Source organism: Lithobates pipiens, unplaced genomic scaffold (assembly GCF_037356315.1).
Source record: "Lithobates pipiens isolate NorthernLeopardFrog02 unplaced genomic scaffold, aLitPip1_a1.2 Scaffold_13, whole genome shotgun sequence".
Classification (NCBI taxonomy): Eukaryota; Metazoa; Chordata; class Amphibia; order Anura; family Ranidae; genus Lithobates; species Lithobates pipiens.
In genome coordinates, this window is record NW_027507718.1 from 421,111,247 (window position 1) to 421,139,204 (window position 27,958).

Sequence of the window (27,958 nt, forward strand, 5' to 3'; positions counted from 1 at the left end):
TCCCTGCTGGTGGGTCTACTATAAGGCAAATCACAAGTAGCGGGGCCCTAAAATCAATCTGCTCACTTATGCCTAGGTTACCAGTAAAAGGGATTATTACGTGCATTACCTCTTGCTCTTCCCAGGAAAACTCTTCCCCTTAGCTCTTTGGGTTGCGGACAGTCCCTTGTCATTCTCACTAGCAATGCAGGGCTATTGGCCCTGCATTATAGTTGAGGATGTCAGAGTGTCTGTGACCACTGGAGCACTTTATGGTCTTATAGTTTGGAAGGAGGCTGCAGGAGGGAGGGATTAGGTAAGTAAAAGTAATTTTTACTGGTACCTTTGGCATAAACAAGTATTTAACCCTTACGATGCTAGTGAATTTTGTAGTTTTCCCCAGAAATTCAATTGTAAATTAAAACCACAATTTTGTTGAGGAAAAAAAAAAATCCCATACAGGTTAGGTGTATACAGTGCAAGGTTTTTGTTGGCTTTATTGCTCATGCCAACCTGCTTCTCTTGTATTTAAAATCTTACTTTTGCTATGGTCACATGAGTACTCTCAGTGTTGTAACAGAAAAAAATTCATCTGATCGGTCTCAAATGTAATTTTAAGCAAGAGTCATACCTTCTGAGGACCATATAGTGGCTTGCTAACAAAAAAAAAAAAAAGAAAAGGTGGTTGGACTCATTAAGACGATACAGAAATAGAATTCAATGTAGTTTATTCCAGCTTTGAGAGACACAGAGGATGTATTTTTTTGCATTTTTTGGAGGTAAGCATCACTTCTGATTCTTCTATCTGACTGCAATTAGACTGACTGGCATCATTGTAATGCAGGTAAAGAGTATTAAGCTGGGATCTTTAGGAGCATGGAGAGGGGCACAGAGAAACATACAAAACAAACATTAGAAAATAACCACACCCAGGTAAAGTTTTATACATACTCAAGAAGAGCTACATTTCTAGTACTGTAACCCTTGAGCTCACTTAAAGTGGATCTTCACTGCATCTTTTTATTATTTAAAGCAAAGTCCCTTATCCATCCATGTTTCTATGCTTTATTCTGTTGAGAAATCACTTTGAAAAACAACCCCCTAGCATTTCTGGCCATGGCATCTTGAGTAAGGGCAAATGATCCATGTAGCACTTACTTCCTGGAATCCATCTACCCTTAGCTCAAGCATGCATGCAGGAGAGTGTACTTAGCTGAGAAAACCCCTCCTCCCCTCCTGAAGGCTCCTGGGATGTATGATATAGTTTGCCTAGGCAAGAAGTAACCATGAAGTAACTGAAGAAATGTAAAAATAAAAAAGTTGAAAACAAGTAAATATGATATACTTTTGTATCTATTTACTAGCAGCATGAAGAATAAAAATAATAAATGTTGATTGGGAGAGTGAAGTTCAATTTTAAGATTTATGAAAGGCAATGAGCCAATCACAGAAGCCAGATTGTTGAAAATTCTAAAATCTGTGTAGGAGCTAGCCAGTGGCTCTTCATGAATACACAAATGCCCTTTGATCAAATGTCCTGCCGCTGCCATAGCAGTGAACATGTGGAGACAGGGCCAGAAAAGGGGTGGGCAGGAGGGTCAGCTGCCCTGGGTACAGTGAAGCAAAGGGGCAAAGAATGAATGCAGGGTGGGGCACCCATTCTACAGCATTTAATAAGAGTGGTGGAGGGGGGTGGAGTTCTGGATCCCTGCTCTGGGCACTGGACGATCCTGTCCTGGTACTAGACATGGGCGCCATCAATAAATTTGTTTTGTTTTATTCCGTATTAAAATGAATTCGTAATTTTGTGTGAAATTTAATTCGGATTCATAGGAAATACGAATTTTCGTTAAATTCGTAAACTTTTCATAACAATTACGAGTGTTCGTTATGATGAATTTATTATTATGAAGGGCTCCCACCATTCCTGTGCTGTGCTGACTTCCTGTTTTTTTAACTTGTAGGTTTGTTAACTTTTTGTAACAATTACGAATTTTCGTTATGATGAATTTATCATTATGAGGGGCTCCCACCATCCCTGTGCTGTGCTGACTTCCTGGGGTTTTTTAATTAATCATAACAAATAATCGTAGTTAACGAACATTCTGTCCGATTTCATACAAAATTCGTATGCATAAAGATTTGAATTTCCGGAAATTCATACAAATGTCTACCCAGTACTGGGTGGAGAGAACCTAGACCTGCTGCTAGGTAAGCAGTGCACTGGTTTTATCAGCAATTGGGAAAGGTGTTAACAGATCAGCTTCTGATTAGTCTATGATTCTGCTTTAAAGGAAGACTACCATGAAGCATAAAAACTTTTTTCAAGGCCTCTGACATAAATTCAGTTCTCTGACTTATGACCCACATACAAGTTGTAGGGCCACCTGGAAAAAATCATTAATATCACTGCACTGAAACAAATATGTTGGTCAAGACTGAGTGAATGTCCACTTCCACCAAAAGAGAAGAGTCAACATATCTGTAAGATGTAGAGCAAAGCAAAGTTTTATCATCAATATTTCAGCTATTCAGTGATAACCAGACATGCCTCACACTATACAGCCTTTGCAATAATTAAAATACTCATAAAAAAGACCATAGTAAAGAAGACCCACATAAAGAAGCGGTCCATCACCTTGGCCACTTTCTTCCATTCAATTCCATTAAGGCTGATGGATTTCTGCTCACGGTGCCAGTTAGTGATGTATTCAATGTTACTTGCTAGAACTCTGTAATGGATGCAATGATGACAGTACAGATGACGGGTGATATTACGCTGGCCTCCCTTGTCGCCAGCAGCTTGGCCATTTAGGTTAGCGTGGATGTCCATGTCACAGAAAAAGTCACCTTCTGCAGAGAGTGGATGCTTTAAAGAGTCATGAAAATCCTGTTCTTTCTCATAGACATCATAAGAATGAACACTGTCCTGTGAAATGGTGTCACTTTCTTCCTGGGAGCGGGTGCAGTTCTCTCCCACATCGTAAACAAAAAATATCTTGGACATGTAGTCAAGTATGACAACCCTTGCCCAGTGAGGAATGGGCTTTGCTTCTGCCCCACATAGGTGAATGTTCATAATGATGATAGTCAGTGCTGTTGAGGCTGTAATCATTGTCATTGTAGCTATGTAGTACTTACCTAAAGTAGATAGAAAAAATTAATTATATTCATGATATAGAATGTTCCTCTTAGTTCATATGTAAAACTCATTCATTTTCAATTTCATAAGATATCTTTAAAATATAATAAGCAATTAGACTTATTCTATGTACGCAAATGTGATTTATGTAACACAGATATAAAACATGTAAAAGGATTGAGCCGGCAACTCTGTAGTATAGTGATTTTAACAGTTGGTTATGTAGCAGCCATAACCCGTTGCAGGGTGGCCTTGACTTAATGGGCTTACCAGTTACCTTCTCTCGGCCTGCTCTTCCACTTCTAAGGGTTTCCCAGGGTTGATACCCAATGACTTGTACACTGACACCGATGAAGTCCTTTCAAAAAGGTTTTATTTTGCAGTAGAACTTTCAATTAACACAGTCTCTTAGGGAACAGAGGGCACGGGTGAAGAACTCAGGCACCTTGAACTGCAGATCTAGCAAAGTCTCTATTTCCACCCAGAGAGTAGCCACTCGTAGCTGGGTACTTCAAGGCCGAACAGATCTCTAGCCAGAGATCATGGCAGTCAGCACGTTGACTCAAACTTGAACAAACAACCAAGAGTAAACAGGAACTTTTTTCCTCCGTACCTGGAACATTTCCCGTCTCCCTTATGGTACTGGAAAAATGTGAATTTGTCAATGTCCTTCTCAACTCAGTAACCAGGCACTTCTCAGGATGCCACTTGCCGACCCTCCTCCAAAGAGTCCTCCCCCAGTCACTTCCACGAGCTGCGGTGTCCCTCCAAGCCGAGAGCACACCTGGACACCTTGAATCCTCCCTCAGTTACTGCACCTCGGACCAGCAGGTTCCGAGACTCGGGAACGGACGGATCCCTACCCCAGACCAAGCAGGTTTATCAGGAGCCACTGACAGGAACATGTTGTGGGGTGTCGAACACCCCATGACCGGGACCCCTCACGGGGCTACCCCGGTTCTGGAACCAGACTAGACCACACGGGTCTCTCAAACCACTCCAGAACATGTGACCCACACCCCTTAAAGTTCCCCTTCCCAGACTCCTCAGCGGGCCCCGGCACTCCCACTGATTTGCTCCGAGAAGGCCGATACCTGAACATCCAACCAGACTTGGTTCTAGCCTGTCACGTGTACCTCACCATCCACATGACCAGGCAGAACTTCCAAACACAACCTGGCCAGACTGGTGTTAAGGCCCACCTACACAATTAACCCTCAGAACCTTTACTGTTCTGAGGCCAAGAACTAGATTTACAAGCGTGTGACATTTGATCCCAAATGTCATCCGCTACAGTTAAAAAAAGTGACAAGCAAAAACTGACGTGTTTCGACAACAGCCTTAGTCATAGCATCCTCTTACTTGTTTCTGCTGTAGTGTGTAAGGACACACTGAGCCTGAGTACCTGAAAGAGGATCTTTCAAATTGGATTGGGAGTTCCCCGTTGTGTGCGCTGTTTCTCTTCAAACATACATAACACATGTCTACAATATGTGCATGTGCTTGTATGTCTATCCTGCTTCGTGCTTATTCTCGAATCGACTTTTTTTCCTGAAACAGTCTCGCTTTAAGGCTGCCAAAAACAAAGTGAATACAAACATTTAGACACTTACATAATTGGGATGCCTTTTAGGAAACAATTGAAGCATGATGCACAGTAGGTAAAGGCTTAAAAGATGAAAATTCTGACTATGATGATTCTGAGAATATTTTCTCCCCCTCTTTGCACAGCTACAGTAAAGTAGATACAGTCGCTATGCCAGAAGATAAAAACCTCAGTACAATTAAACTCCAATTTTCTTCAGAATATTTCCAGTTAGACTTACCAGTGACAGTATTTCTAGGAACAGGTATCCCTCTAACTTCCTTGGCTTTCACTCAGCTTAAAGAAAAACTCCACTTTTGTGGAGAAAAAACATACCCCTGTGTGTGGGTGATCGATGTATATGGCAGGGGTTTTAACAAACTTTTTTGCAGATTCCTACCTTTTTGTTATTGTGGAGAAATAGTTGTTTGTTTGTCTGCTTTCATGTGCAAAGTGGTTTTGTAATTATGAATCAGCTGCTGCACCTGCAGGGCTCTAATGAGGAAAATAGCAGGGCCTGCATCCCTTTTTAGATGTGATTTTCCTTTCGGAGTAAATTACATTTTTGTTGCAGGGGATACTTAAAATTGCATTTGTATCTTAGTGCAGACTTCTGGGAAAATCCATAAGCCAATCATTCAAGTAGGAAATAACATACCTGGGATAGCCATATTGCATTGCATTTTACAGAGAATTACAGCGCTGAAGATTAAATAGGAAAGGTAATTTATAATAATATTCCATTACAATATGACTTGTGTAGCAATTGTATATGTTATATTTTTATTTTTTTTAGTTTTCTAATTATTCCCCCCTCACGAAAGTGGAGTTACCCTTTAAAGGGTTTATAACTGTAATTTTTTTCTTTAAAATATTGCTATGGGGGCACAATTGCAGGCTCACTCCCCAGCCACGCTGTCTGTGTCTTGATACAGACAGTAGGTCTTGGTCCCCACCCCCTGCTCCCTCGTCACTGGCTGTGATTAAGAGCAGCAGGAACTAATGGCTCCTGTTGCTGTTTCCGAGCCATTTAGGAGGAAGAGGGCAGATTGAGCCTCTGTGATGTGTAACATGAACATGGATGTAACATAAATGTAAGAGTAGGGCAGTTGTGCCAGTAGCTGAGATGTGATGTCCTCTGTAGAAGTAGTGTAATTGTACATATAGTTTAATTCTGTGTTATTAACCATTTCAGCCCCGGAAGGATTTGCCCTCTTAATGACCAGGCCATTTTTTACGATACGTCACTTTAACTGACAATTGTGCGGTCGTGCCACGTGGTACCCAAACAAAATTGATGTCCTTTTTTGTCCACAAATAGAGCATTCTTTTGGTGGTATTTGATCACCTCTGCATTTTTTATTTTTTGCACGATAAACAAAAAAAGAGATCAATTTTGAAAAAAAAAAACAATATTATTTCACTTTTGCTATAATAAATATTGCAATTTTTTTTTAGAAAACAAATTTCTTCATCAGTTTAGGCCAATATATATTCCTCTACATGTTTTTGGTAAAAAAAATAAAAAATTGCAATAAGCCTATATTGATTGGTTTGCGCAAAAGGGGATAGATTTATGGCATTTTTATTATTATTATTTTATTTTAATAGTAATGGCAGTGATATGTGATTTTTATTGGGACTGCGACATTGCAACGGACAGATCGGACACTTTTGGCACATTTTTGGGACCATTGACATACATACAGTGATCAGTGGTATAAAAAAATGCACTGATTACTGTGTACATTTCACTGGTAGGGAAGGGGTTAACACTGGGGTTGATCAAGGGGTTAAATGTGTTCCCTCGTTGGGCTTCTTAATGTGGGGGATGGGACTGATTGGAGGAGGAGACAAATCGCTGTTCCTACTTGGTAGGAGCAGACAATCTGTCTTTCCTTTCCTTACAGAAAAGGGATTTGTGTGTTTACACACACAAACCCCCATTCTTGATCTTGTGCCTGCGGTCATCGCGACCACCCACCACGCGCATCCTGTGCCCTGCCGTGCAGTGGGCATGCCTGTTATAGCTGTTTAAAGAGCCAAGGTACAGCTACGGTGATCTGCGGGAGCGAGCCGACCTGCCGCAGTATAATGACGACGGCTGGTTAGCTAGTGGTTAAAGACACAGTATTCAGTAATCAGCCATACAAATATGTTGCTCTATTAGCATTTGAAAAGGACAGGGCCAGCTTCTAGGATAGAGTTGACACCTAGATGCTAATAAAGTATCATATGTGAGTTAATATAGATTTCCACCTTTCTGAAGCCTCAAAAAAGAGGGAGGGACAGAATGTGGGTCATAAAGTCTCAGTGGTAGACTACGTAATGAAACTACGGGAGAATATGGACACTCTGATGAGCTTGGTGCTCATCAGAGTATACGCAGGCCCAAACCACCCTGAAACAATGGTATGACTGGTTTGCCTGGGGGAGGGTGGGTGTATGAGGTAGGCCAGAAGATTTGGTACTGGTCCCCATGCAGCAGAACAAGATGCAAGCTGCATGGGAGGGACCATACACTGTACATGAAAAAAGGGCCGATGTGACCTACATGGTATCACTTGATGACCGTGGTACGCGGCTCAAAGTATTCCATGTGAACATGATGAAGGTTCACCATGATAGATCAGCCTATGCTCTCCCAGTCTGTAGTCTCTTACCAGAGAGTGAGGCCAAGCCACTGGTGACACCCTTGGGTCAGTTGCAGATCTACCCCCAACTGACTGCATGGCAACAAATTGGGCACATCGCTGGATCGAGATCGGGCTCAGGAAAGTATAAGTGTGGGCCTTCATGCAAAAGTTTTTTTACCTTAATGCATAGAATGCATTGAGGTAAAAATCCCCTGCCTTTAGCAGCACTTTAAAGTAAAATGCTGCAACCGAGTACACAAAGGCAATAAAGAAAAAGTCTAAAGGGTGGGGACTATGTAGATGTCCTGGAAGATTCCTAGAAAAACCATTACTGGTATATCTAACTGCTAACTTTCCCAATCATCTTCCAGGACAGCTACGTGAGAGGAGAAGCTGAGTTGTTGTCATACATGGCTAGACCAATCAGTCTATAACAGTTTTAATGCAAAGGTGAGACCTCTGTTAAGTAATAAGGGTGTTGCAAATTCCACTGGGCCCTAATGCAGAGGCTGTAACACCCCTATCCCATAGCCCACTCTTGTGTTTTATATAGTCACAGCCTAACTGCTCTAATCAGGTATTGTTTACTAACTGTATTATTTATAATTTTGATGACATCATGCACTCATGTCCCCATCTGGGAGATTTAATTTAATTTCCTGTCTAAGAGACTTAACAGGAAATTAGTAGAGATCTCTCTAAAGTGGTGGGAAATTCCACCTTTAGCACCCAAACAGGTGTTCTCTCTAAAGGAGGTCCTCTATACTTCTGTGCTGGTTCAAGCCATAACATTTTTGGAATTGCTTTCACTTTTTTTTCTATTTACAGTGGTAATCAGGGCATATGGGTCAGAGTGGCTGTCCCCAATAGAGAGAAAACCAGCAATTAAAAACTGACAGTGGCTCTCCTTTCCAAAGTCTCCAGAACTGAAAAAGTTATGGATGGCTTTCTACTTTACAAGTTTCAATAATTATAGTTTATGGGATGGGTATTTGTAAAACAGGAAACAAACACTCTTGCGCATTAGTGTGATGACCGAGTGGTCTATGACTCAAGGGATAGTGTCTCTGGTCTTGCTGCCTTCCAGGATAGGGGATATCCTAATAGTCATAAAAAGATAAAAAGAAGAGGGTGCACCAGCCTTGTGGATTATCCAAATGCAATTTATTTATAAAAACAAGATAAAAACTACTCACAAACATGTGGTGAGTAACTGCTTTTAAAAGCCATCAAATTGTGGCAATCAGTCCTGGAACCAACAGTCTCCAGATAGCAAAGGGGAGGACATCAAGAATGCTGCTGACATTTCAAAAGAGTACCTTCTTTCTCAGAGTCTAGGCTAGATGTCCTCCCCTTTGCTATCTCGAGACTTTTGGTTCCAGGACTGATTGCCAAAATTTGATGGCTTTTGCAAGCAATCAGTCCTGGAACCAACAGTCTCCAGATAGCAAAGGGGAGGGCATCTAGCCTGGACTCTGAGAAAGAAGGTACTCATTTGAAACATCAGCAGCATGTCCTCCACTTTGCTATCTGGAGAAAGTTGGTTCCAGGACTGATTGCCACAATTTGATGGCTTTTACAAGCAGTTGCTCTCACTCTTCTTTTTATCATCTTATTTGTAAGACAGGGCATCAGAAGCCTTACAAAAATAGTTGTTGTGCAGCAGGAGCCACATTGTGAAGGCCCTTCCAACATTACTGAAGAGATGGATTATCTGGAGTCCAGGCACCAGAGTCATACACATATCTTCCATGATCTTTTTATTATCTATTATCTATGTGCTGAAAGAACTACACTTACCTATTAATGGCACACTTTCAGAAGGAGGCATGCTTTCTGCAACCATCAGCTGAAAGACAGTCAGAGCCAAGAGTACAGTGACTCCTAGAGATACCTTTTCCCCAGAGTCTGCAGGGAGGTAGAATCCTAATGGAGCCAGGAAGGATATCATCAAACATGGGATTAGCAAGTTGAATATGTAGAAAGAAGATCTCCTCTTGAGAATCAAAGTGAAGGTGATATCAGGGTATGGCTCAGAGCAGCATCCGTATGTAATGACATTCTTCACTGCCGGCATGCCTTGCATTTCCCATTCCACATTTTCCACAAAGTCCGACAAGTCTCCTGTGTCCATATCATTTATTATATCCACTTGATTACCATTGTAAGTCCAGGAACCAAAGGTTAGATTACACTGCTGCTTATCAAATGGGAAATAGGAGACATCCACAACGCAGGAGCTCTTGGTGATAGCTGGGGAATCCCATGTGATCTTGCCATCATAACGCAGAACAACATTTGTATTTGCCGGTTCAGAAAATTCATCATCTGCCCTGTGAATTGAAAGCATTGAAAAAATCAATGGGTGGTAATGTATTTAGAGACTCACTATTGTGCATTGCAATGAACGGAGCAGATACGGTATTAGGTAAAATAAACTATAGCTTACATATAATAGTTGTAGTCAGAGTCTTCAAGTAAGAAATGCGATATTCCTAAGAACCAAGGCCTGAGGTGTGCCATGGCCTAGCTGGTCAGTATGCCTGAAAAGAGGGCATACCCTGAATGTAAGAATAAGAAAAATACTATGAGTATGTATGAAAGGCTGGGGGAAATGGGTGGGTGGGAACCCAGAAATGCCAACACTAGCCCTGACAGAGGAGGAGGATTAAATAGCCCTCTCTGACTCCTCCCACCAGCCTTTACACTTGTAGTCAGAGTCTTCAAGTGGGAAATGTGATATTCCTAAGAACCAAGGCCTGAGGTGTGCCATGGCCTAGCTGGTCAGGATGCCTGAAAAGAGGGCAAAAAGACACACATTTAGGTTTTTAAGAAGGGAAGGTAATGATCCAACACGTAGAATAGCTTGCGTCCGGATGGCAACAGTAAGTTTCCGCTGTGACAGGAGAAACCCACCGACTCCTGACTTGGTGATGAGAAAGAACCCCCTATAGAACCTACAAAGCTACCCAGAACCCAACTGAACGTCCCGCGAAGGCTAGGAATGAGCCTGATGCACAAGACAAACCAGACATGAGAATGAACTGCTTGTGAAAGAGAGGATATGTGGGGGAAAGGGAGCAAGGGCTGGCCCAGGGAACTCCTGCAAAATGATGGCCGAGAAGATTGAAATACTTTAAACGGACACCAGTGAATTTGTTCAGTGAAACGCCCCCCAACCCCCGGCCTACCCATACTTGGTATGAGGAAGTGAGAGGGTGAGTGCAAAAAAGACCACTGGCAGGAGTGCGAAATGCTGGATGTGATGGAGTAGGCGCCATGGCAATGAGCAACGTCAAACATGGAGAAACCATGCCAGACACAGAGCACTGGTCCCACCTGATACGATCGGGTCATGCTTCAGCCTGAGACCTAACAACCGAGACTGAATCCTGAGCCGAGGAAGGAGGGCCAGACTCCATCCTGGGGAAATAAGTCCCATGGCGTGATACAGACATACCCAAGTGACTGGAGCCCCCCCACCTCGAACAGGCTGGGGATCGGAAAAAATGACTGATGTCCCTGGGCAGTATTCCAGGCAACATCCTAGAGAAGTGATCAGAGCTGAGAGTGGAATCCAGAATCATGACGACGTTAGCCCAAACCTACCACCTAAGGACCATGGCTTAGGACACACCCTGAAAGAGACGATAAAACCCAGGGTGGTAACCAGGGCCTCTATGCAATAGGACGTCAACTGAAGAAAATTGACAACTGCTTCTGACCCAAGGGTGAGCCCAGTGGCGAAACAACATCTGCCCCAATCAACTAGCCCCAGCAACGGACGGGAGATGGAAGTGAGTGCAAGCATGGTTAATATCGGTATGGATGCCAAGACAGCCCAACCTGAGGACACAAACTAGAGAAATGACAGACAACCAGACATGAGAACAACAATGCCCCTCTATGCCTACCTAAGAATGAGAACATGAGCAGAAATGTCAAGAACACTGCGCGTAAATGAACCTGATGACGGACCCCCCACCCTCGTGTAAGTAGTGAGTGAGCCCGAGTAACCTGCAGCGCAGAGACAGATAATTAACAGAAAACTCAGGGCTAGTGTACCCACAGACCGTGGTGGGTAGTCGTACAGGTGTGGTGAATGAACATGCATCGTATGACGTATGGTATATGGACAAGAAGATTGTGATCAACAATCATTAACGAACGAAACCTCAGCCCACAGATACGATGAGACATGACAACCAACGAAGATGGAAAAACAGCTACCGGAGTATGCCATGAGAGAACAACAACCCCCTTTCTGAGAAACGCTGAGGCTGAACACCGAGGCTGAAACGTTATGACAGAAATGCTGGGGCAGAAATGCAAGGACAGCAATGCTATGACAGAAATACACAAGTAAATGCGCAAAAACAGGGTCAAAGATTTTTCCCAATGTCCACCAGTCTCTCACCAATTGAAACCAAAAATCCAATTATATGAATGAGAGTCCATATTATGTAAAGATCCGTATGATTATAAATATAAAAGCTACTGTCCAGTAGAACAAAGGAAAGCATTTAAAACCAGGAGCTCCATATCCAGGGCTGCCATCAGTGAAGGACAGAAACCATGTTCCAAAGTCTGTGAAAAAAAGCAAAGCTTGACGGACTATCAGATGACCACATCCATGCTCAGCTTTTAAAGTGACTGAATGCTCATAGACCACATCCAAAATGTGAGTTGCCTGTATGAAATACGTTTTTATAATTAAAGTGTATGTTATCTCTACACCCAGAGGCGCCTCTTCCTTTGCTTCTTTTTTTCTATGACAGAAACACTATGACAGAAATCCTGAAACTGAATGCTGAGGCAGAAACTAAATGACAGAAATCCTGGGGCAGAAAGGCTATGACAGAAACCGCTGACAGTAAAACGCTATGACAAAAAATGCTGAAACTGAATGCTGAGGCAGAAACGTAATGACAGAAATCCAGGGGAAGAAACGCAATGACAGAACGCTGAGGCAGAAATGCAATGACACAAATCCTGTTGCAGAAACGCTGAGGCAGAAATGCAATAACATAAATCCTGGGCAGAAACGCTGAGGCAGAAATGCCATGACAGAAAAACCTGGGGCAGAAACGCAATGACAGAAACGCTGAGACTGAAATGCTGCGGCGGAAATGCAATGACAGAAATCTTGGGGCAGAACGCTATGACAGAAATGTTGAGCAGAACGCTATGACAAAAATCCTGGGGCAGAACGCTATGACAGAAATGCTGGGCAGAACGCTCTGACATTAATGCAGGGGCAGAACGATATGACAGAAATCCTGGGGCAGAACGCTATGACAGAAATACTGGGCAGAACGCTATGATAGAAATGCTGGACAGAACGCTATGACTGAAATGCTGGACAGAACGCTATGACTGAAATGCTGGACAGAACGCTATGACTGAAATGCTGGACAGAACGCTATGACTGAAATGCTGGACAGAACGCTATGACTGAAATGCTGGACAGAACGCTATGACTGAAATGCTGGACAGAACGCTATGACTGAAATGATGGACAGAACGCTATGACTGAAATGATGGACAGAACGCTATGACAGAAATGATGGACAGAACGCTATGACAGAAATGCTGGGTCAGAACGCTATGACAGAAATGGCAGGGCAAAACGCTATGACAGAAATGCAGGGGCAGAGACGCTATGACAGAAATGCCGGACAGAACGCTATGACAGAAATGCCAGACAGAACGCTATGACTGAAATGCTAGGCCAAAACGCTATGACTGAAATGCTGGATCAGAACGCTATGACTGAAATGCTGGGTCAGAACGCTATGACAGAAATGGCAGGGCAAAACGCTATGACAGAAATGCAGGGGCAGAGACGCTATGACAGAAATGCCGGACAGAACGCTATGACAGAAATGCCAGACAGAACGCTATGACTGAAATGCTAGGCCAAAACGCTATGACTGAAATGCTGGGGCAGAGACACTATGACAGAAATGCTGGGGCAGAGACGCTATGACAGAAATGCAGGGGCAGAGACGCTATGACAGAAATGCAGGAGCAGAGACGCTATGACAGAAATGCAGGGGCAGAGACGCTATGACAGAAATGCAGGGGCAGAGACGCTATGACAGAAATGCAGTGGCAGAGACGCCATGACAGAAAAGCAGGGGCAGAGATGCCATGACAGAAATGCAGGGGCAGAAACACCATGACAGAAATGCAGTGGCAGAGATGCCATGACAGAAATGGCAGGGCAGAACGCTATGACAGAAATGGCGGGGCAGAACGCTATGACAGAAGTGCAGGGGCAGAACGCTATGACAGAAATGCAGAGGGCAGAACGCTATGACAGAAATGGCGGGGCAGAAACGCTATGACAGAAATGGCGGGGCATAACACTATGACAGAAATGCCTGGGCAGAACCCTATGACAGAAATGCCGGGGCAGAAACGCTATGACAGCAACCCTGGGGCAGAACGCTATGACAGAAATGCTGCACAGAACGCTATGACAGACATGTCAGGCAGAAACGCTATAACAGAAATGCTGGGCAGAAACGCTATGATAGAAAAACTTTATGACAGCAACCCAGGGGCAGAAATACTGTGCAGAACGCTGACAGAAATGCTGTGCAGAAAGCTATGACAGACATGCTGGCAGAATGCTATGACAGAAATGCCAGGCAGAAACACCACTATGAAAACACTTGTGACGGAAGCGGTGGATGCCCGGGAGGTGTGCGGGGATTCCCCCATGATTCCCTACGTGCGTACTGGGAGGTGAGAAGGCGGGTGAGCGCCCCCCCATGGAGCCAGGGTGAGAACTGGGAGGTGCGCAGGCGTCCCTTCCATGAAGCACAGCGTAGGTTCCAGGGGCACGCTATGGGGGGGGTGTTGTCGTCTGTCCACCCACCACCTTCGCTGGGCTCAATCCCGCATGGTCGGGGGTGCTTCTCCCTATTTCAACCCTGTATTCCTGCCAGTGCTGCGGAGGACACCCGCCGCTTCTCCCGGACGCTCATGCGGGGGGGGGGGTTGTCCGTTCATTCATCCTTCTCCCACCCACTTGCCACTCGCCCGCCAGTTCCCCATCAAAATTGGGACAAGGGGCTTTGGGGGGTCACCCCAAAGCACCCTCCCATGTTGAGGGAAAGCGGCCTGGTATGCTTCGGGGGGGGGGGCACTCGCTCGTCCCCTCCCTTTCCTGGCCTGCCAGGCTGCATGCTCCGATAAGGGTCTGGTATGGATTTTGAGGGGGTGCCCCTACCATTTTTTTTTTACATTTGGCATCGAGTCCCCCTTAAAATCTATGCCAGACCAAAAGGTAAGCAGCAGCCTTATATAGTGTGGGGCATGGTCTTAACCTCTGAGCCATGATTGGCCAAAGGCACCCTGCCTTTGGCTAATCATGGCTCCCACAGCACATTGCGCTGTGATTGGCCAAAGTATACAGGTCAAGTGCATGCTTTTGCCACTCAGCAGTTGTCAAAGCACTGCGATCTCTCAGTGCATTATGGGGCGCATCGCGGCAGGCGAACTTCTACGAACAAACACCCAATGCTCTAGCTGAACTTACTTTTGACTCGAACATCGGGACCATCCCTAGTCCCTAATTCACATTCATACATACACATACTATGGCCAGTTCAGATAGGATTCAATTAACCTACCAGCATGTGCTTGAAGTGTGGGAGGAAACCCACACAGGCACAGGGAAAACTTTCTTCTATCCAAATCAAATCATTTTTTCACATTATTTCCTATAAGAAAGTGTCAGTTTTGCCAGCATAATGAATATGAATATACTGCAATAAAAGAAAAAAGTATGTAGTTTCTCTGACCTGTCTACCTACTTGTTATAGAGCACGATATCTGGTCTCCATACCATGTTGCTTGGGATACGAATAGAATCTAGACCATCATAGTCATCTCTGTTCCACGTCAGGTATGCATCAAACCAGCTTTGCCTAATCCACAAGTATGCTGTCAATATCTGATTCCTTTCATCCTGTAAAAAAAAAAGAAATGTTCACATTTAAAATGTACAAATTTAAAAATATCTCCCCAGCTATCAGGAGAAGCAGGCAAAGCAGGAAAGTCTAAAGCCTGGTACACACTATCAGTTCTTTCAGCGCTCAGGAAGAGTAGCGACTAGTACTATATTGAAAATAAAATAGGAAATATGTTTTTTGCCTTCATAACTACCCTAAATCACATCGCTAATTGCACACTGTACTTGTTTGTAGCCTAAATACTGAAATATGCCCTTAAATCTGTAATTTTTGTAGCTTCTGGAAATGTCAGTGAAAACTTGGCTGTGTCAGTAAATGCCATGTCAGTAAATTTCAGTTCAGTTTGGTAGGTTGGCAACACTGGTTGCCAGTGAGATAGATTGATGATCTACCCTTCCAAGCAGCAGAGACCTTAAGTTCGAGCCAGCTACATAGCAGAACCATCTATAGGCTGGGCTGGACCATGGGTGTGCGAGGCCTCATGAAGTATACAGCAGCTTTTTTCCATGCATTTTGGCTGAAGAATAAAGTGTATTGTGTGTAAAGAACACCCCCCACCCCCCCACGGGAGACGGATAGACGGGAAGGCGGAAGGCCTCTTTACCTTAGGAGGCAGATGTCCTGCCCAGGATGACACTCTAATCTCTCCTCCTCCTCCCTCCCCTGTCCAAGCCAGGGAGTGCTGGATGTGACTTAGCCACTGTGGGTGAGCCACCCCTGGAGACAGTGGTGGCTGGTGAGTCAGTCGGTTGGTCGGTCTTCCCCTGCATCTCCTCCAGGCGTACATCTTCTCTGGTCATGCGTCTCCTCCCCCCTCCTTCCTTCTCCTCCTAAGCCAATGGATCACTTCTCCTTTCGGTCAATTGGGAAATGGGTCTCAGAAGGAGAATCAGTGTGACAATAGCGAATATTCATTCGCTATTGTAACACAACTGGGTGGGCCAGGGTGCAGTGCTCTGTGCCCGGAGTCCACCCTTTTTCAAAGCCTATTACTGCCTCTGGCTCTAATCATGTGCTTCAAAAAAAACAAACATTGGAATCCACGCTTCCGGAGCCCCGCATATAGATTAGGGGGCATGGATGGGGGGGCTGCGCCCCTGTGCCCCTAATGGACCGACCCCAACTGCTTTGTAGTCAGTACCAGGACAAGTGTCAGTGGCAAATGAGAAGACATTATCCTTCCAGTGTGGAGCCCGGTGTGGAGCTTTGGCATTCGGCCACAAGGGGTGCTAACTAACACACTTAAGTGGGATAATCATTCTAAGGCCTCATGTACACTGTTGCTGGTAAACGGGCATTTAGGAGCAGTTGGCCATTTTTTTCAACTGCTCCTGAACCCTCCTCTATGTTATCTTATCAGTACATGTACACAGGTTTGTTTATACTTGTTTCTAGACAGTTGTGTTAAGAGGCTTCTTTTGCGTTTAGAAGCTGTGTTTAGAGGCATTTCAAACACCAAACGTGGCTAAACGCGGTAACTCGCGTTTAGCTGCATTTCGTTTACAGGCTTTTTTTTTTTCCATTTTTGGCTATTTAAAAAAAAAAATTCAAATGCTCCTAGATGCAAACGCAGCTAAATGCAACAAAACGGGGCATTTAAACGCAGCTAAACAGACGTTTTTAAACACCGGTTTCTAGCTGTCAAGTTAAATCGTTCAAGAGAGGTTGAACAACGTCCCGTGTACATGAAGCCTAATGCCGCGTACACACGACTGGACTTTCTGGCAGAAAAGGTCCTGAATCATTCCATCGGATATTCCGATCATGTGTGGGCTTCATCTGACTTTTTTCTTCAAAAATTCTGACTGACCTAGAAATAGAACATGCTTTAAATCTTTCCGAAGGAATCAATTTCTATCGGGAAAACCGTTTGTCTGTATGCAGACCAAATACAACGCAAGGGCAGCTATTGGTTACTGGCTGTTGAACTTCCTTTTTTAATCCCGTCGTACATCATTGCGTTCGAAACGAACGGACTTTGGTGTGATCATGTATGGGCAGTCCGTTCAGTCAGAACTCCGTCGGGAAGACTATCGGAGTTTATTCTGATGGAAAGTCCAGTCGTGCATAACACTTAAGAAATAAGTGCTGCCAGCACTTGGCATAGTTGGAAGGATGCACTGTATTGGAGAATTCACTGTGAACAAGTAAACAAATGATTGGCACATGAACAAACACATGACTAGAAGTAATCTCTAGTGATTGGCTGTTGCAACACGAAGGGCTATACACATTGCTGTGGTGCAGAAGTGTCCTAGAATCCACATGGCTAAAGAGGAAGCCAGAGGCTACATTACCATGCTTCATCAGCAGTTACTGTAGAAGCTACCCTGACTCAAACCGATACCCAACGACTTGATGCCAGCATTAGTTTCAGAACCAGGTAATTAATGGAAATTGGGATGCGATGCGCCCTTTATTCTGGCAATGTCAGAGGGTATGTGAGCATGCGGATGCTTGGGCATGGTGCAGTGGGTGTCCAACATTCCTCTTTGAGGCACAGGACCTTGTGGAGGAACCCAGAAACTTAAATGAGGAAGGCGATGCCAAGGTTTTGTCAGCGTCCACCTTACCAGTTGTGCAAGTGTCAGAGATATCGGCTTCTAATTCCTCTGGCCCCAATGGGGATGGATTGGTCAGGCTGCGTTCTGATTCCTCAAGCTACAAGGGGTTAAGTGAGTGCGTGGGGTTCCACTGGGGAAACTGTCTGGCCAGAGCCTCCTTTGTGATCTGATGTAAGCTTCATTGAACTAGAACTCATTTTAGCTCAGTTCCAGTTTACAGTGTAACTGGGCTTTAAGGTTGTGAGAAAGATCGTAGCCACCTCCACTGCCATTACCTTGTCATCCATCCAAGATGAGGGATCAAATCATCTGCCTCAGCTGTCCAATTCACCTTTGCTGCCATTTATGTCTGGAGACTGGGGTTAAGAACACACGCTTACAGTGTACAGTGACAAGGTGCTGGGTGTGTTGGAGGACCCTCCACACCAGGTGCCCCATGGGCACACTATCAGTTCTTTCAGCGCTCAGGAAGAGTAGCGACTAGTACTATATTGAAAATAAAATAGGAAATATGTTTTTTGCCTTCATAACTACCCTAAATCACATCGCTAATTGCACACTGTACTTGTTTGTAGCCTAAATACTGAAATATGCCCTTAAATCTGTAATTTTTGTAGCTTCTGGAAATGTCAGTGAAAACTTGGCTGTGTCAGTAAATGCCATGTCAGTAAATTTCAGTTCAGTTTGGTAGGTTGGCAACACTGGTTGCCAGTGAGATAGATTGATGATCTACCCTTCCAAGCAGCAGAGACCTTAAGTTCGAGCCAGCTACATAGCAGAACCATCTTTAGGCTGGGCTGGACCATGGGTGTGCGAGGCCTCATGAAGTATACAGCAGCTTTTTTCCATGCATTTTGGCTGAAGAATAAAGTGTATTGTGTGTAAAGAACACCCCCCACCCCCCCACGGGAGACGGATAGACGGGAAGGCGGAAGGCCTCTTTACCTTAGGAGGCAGATGTCCTGCCCAGGATGACACTCTAATCTCTCCTCCTCCTCCCTCCCCTGTCCAAGCCAGGGAGTGCTGGATGTGACTTAGCCACTGTGGGTGAGCCACCCCTGGAGACAGTGGTGGCTGGTGGGTCAGTCGGTTGGTCGGTCTTCCCCTGCATCTCCTCCAGGCGTACATCTTCTCTGGTCATGCGTCTCCTCCCCCCTCCTTCCTTCTCCTCCTAAGCCAATGGATCACTTCTCCTTTCGGTCAATTGGGAAATGGGTCTCAGAAGGAGAATCAGTGTGACAATAGCGAATATTCATTCGCTATTGTAACACAACTGGGTGGGCCAGGGTGCAGTGCTCTGTGCCCGGAGTCCACCCTTTTTCAAAGCCTATTACTGCCTCTGGCTCTAATCATGTGCTTCAAAAAAAACAAACATTGGAATCCACGCTTCCGGAGCCCCGCATATAGATTAGGGGGCATGGATGGGGGGGCTGCGCCCCTGCGCCCCTAATGGACCGACCCCAACTGCTTTGTAGTCAGTACCAGGACAAGTGTCAGTGGCAAATGAGAAGACATTATCCTTCCAGTGTGGAGCCCGGTGTGGAGCTTTGGCATTCGGCCACAAGGGGTGCTAACTAACACACTTAAGTGGGATAATCATTCTAAGGCCTCATGTACACTGTTGCTGGTAAACGGGCATTTAGGAGCAGTTGGCCATTTTTTTCAACTGCTCCTGAACCCTCCTTTATGTTATCTTATCAGTACATGTACACAGGTTTGTTTATACTTGTTTCTAGACAGTTGTGTTTAGAGGCTTCTTTTGCGTTTAGAAGCTGTGTTTAGAGGCATTTCAAACACCAAACGTGGCTAAACGCGGTAACTCGCGTTTAGCTGCATTTCGTTTACAGGCTTTTTTTTTTTCCATTTTTGGCTATTTAAAAAAAAAAAATTCAAATGCTCCTAGATGCAAACGCAGCTAAATGCAACAAAACGGGGCATTTAAACGCAGCTAAACAGACGTTTTTAAACACCGGTTTCTAGCTGTCAAGTTAAATCGTTCAAGAGAGGTTGAACAACGTCCCGTGTACATGAAGCCTAATGCCGCGTACACACGACTGGACTTTCTGGCAGAAAAGGTCCTGAATCATTCCATCGGATATTCCGATCATGTGTGGGCTTCATCTGACTTTTTTCTTCAAAAATTCTGACTGACCTAGAAATAGAACATGCTTTAAATCTTTCCGAAGGAATCAATTTCTATCGGGAAAACCGTTTGTCTGTATGCAGACCAAATACGACGCAAGGGCAGCTATTGGTTACTGGCTGTTGAACTTCCTTTTTTAATCCCGTCGTACATCATTGCGTTCGAAACGAACGGACTTTGGTGTGATCATGTATGGGCAGTCCGTTTAATCAAAAAAAACAAACATTGGAATCCACGCTTCCGGAGCCCCGCATATAGATTAGGGGGCATGGATGGGGGGGCTGCGCCCCTGCGCCCCTAATGGACCGACCCCAACTGCTTTGTAGTCAGTACCAGGACAAGTGTCAGTGGCAAATGAGAAGACATTATCCTTCCAGTGTGGAGCCCGGTGTGGAGCTTTGGCATTCGGCCACAAGGGGTGCTAACTAACACACTTAAGTGGGATAATCATTCTAAGGCCTCATGTACACTGTTGCTGGTAAACGGGCATTTAGGAGCAGTTGGCCATTTTTTTCAACTGCTCCTGAACCCTCCTTTATGTTATCTTATCAGTACATGTACACAGGTTTGTTTATACTTGTTTCTAGACAGTTGTGTTTAGAGGCTTCTTTTGCGTTTAGAAGCTGTGTTTAGAGGCATTTCAAACACCAAACGTGGCTAAACGCGGTAACTCGCGTTTAGCTGCATTTCGTTTACAGGCTTTTTTTTTTTCCATTTTTGGCTATTTAAAAAAAAAAAATTCAAATGCTCCTAGATGCAAACGCAGCTAAATGCAACAAAACGGGGCATTTAAACGCAGCTAAACAGACGTTTTTAAACACCGGTTTCTAGCTGTCAAGTTAAATCGTTCAAGAGAGGTTGAACAACGTCCCGTGTACATGAAGCCTAATGCCGCGTACACACGACTGGACTTTCTGGCAGAAAAGGTCCTGAATCATTCCATCGGATATTCCGATCATGTGTGGGCTTCATCTGACTTTTTTCTTCAAAAATTCTGACTGACCTAGAAATAGAACATGCTTTAAATCTTTCCGAAGGAATCAATTTCTATCGGGAAAACCGTTTGTCTGTATGCAGACCAAATACGACGCAAGGGCAGCTATTGGTTACTGGCTGTTGAACTTCCTTTTTTAATCCCGTCGTACATCATTGCGTTCGAAACGAACGGACTTTGGTGTGATCATGTATGGGCAGTCCGTTTAATCAAAAAAAACAAACATTGGAATCCACGCTTCCGGAGCCCCGCATATAGATTAGGGGGCATGGATGGGGGGGCTGCGCCCCTGCGCCCCTAATGGACCGACCCCAACTGCTTTGTAGTCAGTACCAGGACAAGTGTCAGTGGCAAATGAGAAGACATTATCCTTCCAGTGTGGAGCCCGGTGTGGAGCTTTGGCATTCGGCCACAAGGGGTGCTAACTAACACACTTAAGTGGGATAATCATTCTAAGGCCTCATGTACACTGTTGCTGGTAAACGGGCATTTAGGAGCAGTTGGCCATTTTTTTCAACTGCTCCTGAACCCTCCTCTATGTTATCTTATCAGTACATGTACACAGGTTTGTTTATACTTGTTTCTAGACAGTTGTGTTTAGAGGCTTCTTTTGCGTTTAGAAGCTGTGTTTAGAGGCATTTCAAACACCAAACGTGGCTAAACGCGGTAACTCGCGTTTAGCTGCATTTCGTTTACAGGCTTTTTTTTTTTCCATTTTTGGCTATTTAAAAAAAAAAATTCAAATGCTCCTAGATGCAAACGCAGCTAAATGCAACAAAACGGGGCATTTAAACGCAGCTAAACAGACGTTTTTAAACACCGGTTTCTAGCTGTCAAGTTAAATCGTTCAAGAGAGGTTGAACAACGTCCCGTGTACATGAAGCCTAATGCCGCGTACACACGACTGGACTTTCTGGCAGAAAAGGTCCTGAATCATTCCATCGGATATTCCGATCATGTGTGGGCTTCATCTGACTTTTTTCTTCAAAAATTCTGACTGACCTAGAAATAGAACATGCTTTAAATCTTTCCGAAGGAATCAATTTCTATCGGGAAAACCGTTTGTCTGTATGCAGACCAAATACGACGCAAGGGCAGCTATTGGTTACTGGCTGTTGAACTTCCTTTTTTAATCCCGTCGTACATCATTGCGTTCGAAACGAACGGACTTTGGTGTGATCATGTGTGGGCAGTCCGTTCAGTCGGAACTCCGTCGGGAAGACTATCGGAGTTTATTCTGATGGAAAGTCCAGTCGTGCATAACACTTAAGAAATAAGTGCTGCCAGCACTTGGCATAGTTGGAAGGATGCACTGTATTGGAGAATTCACTGTGAACAAGTAAACAAATGATTGGCACATGAACAAACACATGACTAGAAGTAATCTCTAGTGATTGGCTGTTGCAACACGAAGGGCTATACACATTGCTGTGGTGCAGAAGTGTCCTAGAATCCACATGGCTAAAGAGGAAGCCAGAGGCTACATTACCATGCTTCATCAGCAGTTACTGTAGAAGCTACCCTGACTCAAACCGATACCCAACGACTTGATGCCAGCATTAGTTTCAGAGCCAGGTAATTAATGGAAATTGGGATGCGATGCGCCCTTTATTCTGGCAATGTCAGAGGGTATGTGAGCATGCGGATGCTTGGGCATGGTGCAGTGGGTGTCCAACATTCCTCTTTGAGGCACAGGACCTTGTGGAGGAACCCAGAAACTTAAATGAGGAAGGCGATGCCAAGGTTTTGTCAGCGTCCACCTTACCAGTTGTGCAAGTGTCAGAGATATCGGCTTCTAATTCCTCTGGCCCCAATGGGGATGGATTGGTCAGCGTGCGTGCTGATTCCTCAAGCTACAAGGGGTTAAGTGAGTGCGTGGGGTTCCACTGGGGAAACTGTCTGGCCAGAGCCTCCTTTGTGATCTGATGTAAGCTTCATTGAACTAGAACTCATTTTAGCTCAGTTCCAGTTTACAGTGTAACTGGGCTTTAAGGTTGTGAGAAAGATCGTAGCCACCTCCACTGCCATTACCTTGTCATCCATCCAAGATGAGGGATCAAATCATCTGCCTCAGCTGTCCAATTCACCTTTGCTGCCATTTATGTCTGGAGACTGGGGTTAAGAACACACGCTTACAGTGTACAGTGACAAGGTGCTGGGTGTGTTGGAGGACCCTCCACACCAGGTGCCCCATGGGCAGCGGAGCAGGTACTCCTGTGACCAGTACTGTGGCTGGAGGTAATGGATGCTAATGTATATATACATATTTCAGTTTTGCACCTGTTACTATACATTGATAACATTTTTCCTGTTATGTCATAGAGAGTGTGTACTGCCAATCTTTTTACTGTGTTTATAGTAGGAGCACATACTATGCTTAAGTGTGGGGGAATATAGGCAGGTGTCTAAAATGCTAATTGTGATTGTTGTTTATGGGTTAACAGATGGGTATTGTAGGGTTAGTGCACTGTGATGTGTCTGTCGTTTGGCCTTTGCAGCTTCCCGTAGCAGGGGTATTTAAACAGGTACAGGTTGGGCCAGGGGGGTTTGGTTGTGGGAGTGAGAGGGATCATAAACAGAGGGATGTAGTGTTGCAGCTAAGTGTTAGAGAGGTAATTCTACATAGTGTCACCAATGGAAAACAAATCTCTGGATGTCACATGACTGATGATCCAGTCACCACATCAGACAAGATCTGGCTGTCAAATGATTGTTGTAATAAAAGAAAAGAATAATAAATGATTCATGCAAATGTGCATGATCTCATCAGGCAAATGTGCTTGTACCTTAAGGGAAACGGTACCTCTGGTCAATCGACTCTCCCACTTGGAAAGCTAAACTGAGTCTGCCACAGATAAGGAGGGGACATAGAAATATTCTTCAATCCAGCCGCACATGGCTAGAACAGGTGAACGTTATCCGTAGGCATCTTAATTTATCATTAAAAATAATTTGTTTCAATAAATGTACTCACAACGTCTTTAATCTGAGAAAGAGTAATTTGCAGGGTAACATTTAACGCTCTGTCGGTATCTTCCACCGGTCTCAAGGCATCTGTATAATCCTCAAACAGATCCCGAAATAGCATCTGTGCATATTTTCCTTTTGCTGATTCTACCCCTTAAGAGACATAAATAGAGGATAGTGAAACAATTATACTAAACTGGATACAAGCCTTTCTCAACATTTTCAAACCAAGATAACCCCCAAAATAATTTGCAGGTCCCGGGAACCCTTACTAAGACCGCATTTTTGGGGGTCAATGGGAAAATTGCCCTTTACATTGATAATCAGATGCACCTCTAGCAATCTCTAGAGAAACCCATGGTTCCATGGAACACTGGTTGAGAATAGCTGCCGTATACACTGTATAAATTCTGTTTAAAGTGTATGTAAGCCCAAAATCTATTTGTCAACATGCTCTTACTTGAAGACCTTGCCAGTTCCAGTTGCAGGCTAACACTAAGCAACCGCTTTGCAATTTGCAAAATTGTTGTCAGACTACTGTGTGCAGTCCTTCAGCTGGCTTTTGGGCTGTTGGACCTGATAAGCAGACAAAAAACAAATGGAGAATTTTACAGGGAAGGCTACTAATTGAACCGGGCATTCCCCCTGTCGGTGACATCACAAGGGGGCGGGGTCATCCATTGACGACCCTAAACATGAATCATTTTATTCAGCCTATTTAGCTCCAGGTGCTTCCCATAACTTCCACAGACCCTCTTTTTAACTGCAGGTAAACAGTTTACCTGTAAAACATTATTGTATTTATGTTCACCCAGTTATGTAATTTACATATTTCTGCCACATAGCATAGCCCTGTCTTGAAGGGCCTAACTTTTCGGTGCTGTAGTAACATTTACCGGTCTTATCCCTCCTGTAAATAAGCAGTGAAAGGAGATTTAGCAGGCTGGTGAGCTCATCTCTGTGTCACTCCACTCTCTCCACCTGTCAGTATGGTATGTCCCATGTGTGCATATGAGCCCTTCTGATTGGCTCCTTTGCACTGCTTCTCCCTCCACCATTCTGAGCTCTGCTGTACATGGACAAGAGGCCGATACGAGATAAAATTCTGGAATTTCCACTACTTTCTTTAAAAAAAAAAAAGTTAATGATGCTTTAATAAATACAAACCTGCATTAATATGTATTTTATATATCTGTCTGGACGTTAGCTTTTAATCTTCTGTGTATTCATTGCATACATATATATACATATTAACCCTTTCACGCCTAAGCCTATTTCTGACATTTGTTGCTTACAAGTTCAAATCAGTTTTTTCGCTAGAAAATTACTTAGAACCCCCAAAAGTTATATTTATTTTTTTAGCAGAGACCCTAGAGAATAAAATGGTGATTGTTGCAATATTGTCCGTCACACAGTTTTTGTGCAGCGGTCTTTCAAACACATTTTTTGGGGGAAAAAAGACACTTAATTTAAAATAAAACTAAACAGTAATGTTAGCCCAATTTTTGTTGTATAATGTGAAAGATGATGTTACGGCGAGTAAATAGATACCTAACATGTCACTCTTTGAAATTGCGCACACTCGTGGAATTGCGACAAACTATGGTACCTAAAAATCTGCATAGGTGACGTTTTAAAAAAATTTAATGGTTAGCAGGTTAGAGGAGGTCTTTTGCTAACATTTTTGCTCTCACTCCGACAATTGCGGCAATACCTCACATGTGGGATTTGAACACCTGCAGCTTCAGGCATCACCCCGGTATAACCCCTTAAAGCCGAAAATGCTAATTTGCGTACAGCCGGCGCTAAGGGGTTAAGATTACACAAATGTTTATCAGAAATAAAACTATTTGCTACACTTTGGAATTTGGAGACAGTGATACACATAGAAGGCTTAGCCATGTACTTCCCTGGTATGTATAGTCGATGTTTCACATTCGCACTTTCTATCATGCAAATCTGTGTCCTATTTCTACTTACGGTACATACATTTTCATGCCATATCTACATTTATAAATATATTATACCATTATATATCTCAATACATTATCAAATAGTTATTAGAGTTGCAAACTGACTTTCACACTTCATACCAATTCATGCGTACCAAAAATTTCACAAGTTGGTCACTAACTGCCCAAGGTCAAATAGCAGACTGAATACATTTTAATAACTGATCTCACCTTTGAGGTCCAGAACGGTTGAGAAAAGCCACAATAAACCACAAATTGCTGCTGAATATGTCTTCATCGTGTATGTTTCCTTTTTTTTTACAGTAGAGAAGTCAATTTAGTAGCTGAATTGTTCACTCAAAACAATGTTGATGGAAGAAGAAAGATGCTGAAATAGTTGTCACGTAACTGCAGTCTTTCCTGGTATCTAATTTATGACAGAGATGTACAAAAAGAACATACAGTGCTCTATAGCCAAAGAGAAACTGATACGGTTCTGAGCAACCAGTCTACAAAAGGTGATCTGATAGTGTCATGGTTCAGTGATAACTAGTATACTAGCAGCCACCATGTTCTACTGTTTCAACCTGTTTGGTGAGATGGCGTATCGCTGAAACAACATGCTTTTTTTAATGGCTAATAAAGAATGCATTACACCCAGCCACGTAAATGAAGGTTTTCATGCAATTTTAAAGCCAACCCACGTGTCCTACACCTCCTCTAGTATGTGTGTATGTTAAGTATCCTGAGCAGGAAGACAGTTTGGTATGACGGTATTTACTGATTAAAATGTATGAAAAACCACATAATCTATACTGTATTTCAGTCTGTTTGACATAATGTCTCACTCTATACCAGGGTTTCTCAATCAGGGTTCCATGGAACCCTTGGGTTCCTCTAGAAGTTGCTAGGGGTTTCCTGAGCAATGGTTAATTTCTGCCTCTCAGGTAAGTTCTCAAGGACACCATTCATCTTTTTAGTTATCTGTAAGGGGGTAATTCTTCTCAATAACCAAAAGTGTGAGCCCTTGTACACACGGTCGGAGATTCCGACGGAATGTGTCCTATCGGACCATGTTGTCGGATATTCCGACTGTGTGTGGCCTGCATCGGACTGTTTCTGTCGGAGTATCCGACGGACCAAGTTTTCCAACTTGCCGGTAAAGTTTTCCGTCAAAATGCTCCTATCGGACATACTCCGATCATGTGTAGCCTACTCCGATGGACAAAAGTGCCACGCATGCTCAGATCAAATTTCTAGACCAAAGATATTGGCTACTAGCCTGAACATAGTCCCGTCTAACGAAATAAGGTCATCACGTTATGTACAATCGGATTTTCAGACAACTTAGTCCGACCGTGTGTATGCAACATCACTTCCGGACCTCTTCCGGAATTAATCCGTCGGAATTACTCCAATGGATTTGGTAGTTGGAATCTCCGACCGTGTGTACAAGGGCTAAGAAGCATTATTCTCATTGACCATCACACTTATGTATGACGAGTTGTAGGTGTAATGGAAATTTGTAGGTTCTGTATATAATTGTATTCTATTTTATATGTATTGCACAATGCCCTCACTGTGCACACGGCACCAATAATGTTTTCAGTACACGTTTTGCATTCTTTCGAGTTCTGATTAGAATAAGCCTGCCTATGTAACGCCCCTTGTTACCATAAACGTACAATTGTAATATTAATGTGATACCTACGTAATCATGTGTATAAAAGCCTTCAAATGCGTCATAATAAAGGAGAACGGTTATTTGGAAAGATGCTGAGCGTATCTTTTGTGTCTGTTCCCTACTGCAGTAGTTATTAATTTGGAACCACTAATCAATATGAGGATAGGAGTTGCCTATCATCAAAATATCCATTTCAGGTGGCGAAGCCAGCCCAGCAGGGGTTATCAGGTGACCCTGAGTATCCGAAACGAGGAGCTTGAGACGATCCGGGAAATTCTGATAATCAGCCGGCTGAGGTAAGCCTTTTGCTTACATTTGGGTTATCAG

At 43.8% G+C, this 27,958-nt stretch overlaps 1 protein-coding gene across 1 annotated transcript; it reads right to left on the reverse strand.

The window, feature by feature from the left end:
• Positions 1-690: 690 nt before the first annotated feature.
• CHRNA9 (cholinergic receptor nicotinic alpha 9 subunit) lies at positions 691-26,373 on the reverse strand. The gene is made up of 5 exons (XM_077477602.1): positions 26,179-26,373; positions 24,003-24,148; positions 15,169-15,323; positions 9,143-9,675; positions 691-3,120 (listed from the first exon to the last, which is right to left on the reverse strand). The coding sequence occupies exons 1-5, from the start codon at positions 26,243-26,245 to the stop codon at positions 2,537-2,539; spliced, it is 1,485 nt and encodes a 494-aa protein (XP_077333728.1). The 5' UTR covers positions 26,246-26,373; the 3' UTR covers positions 691-2,536.
• Positions 26,374-27,958: the final 1,585 nt, after the last annotated feature.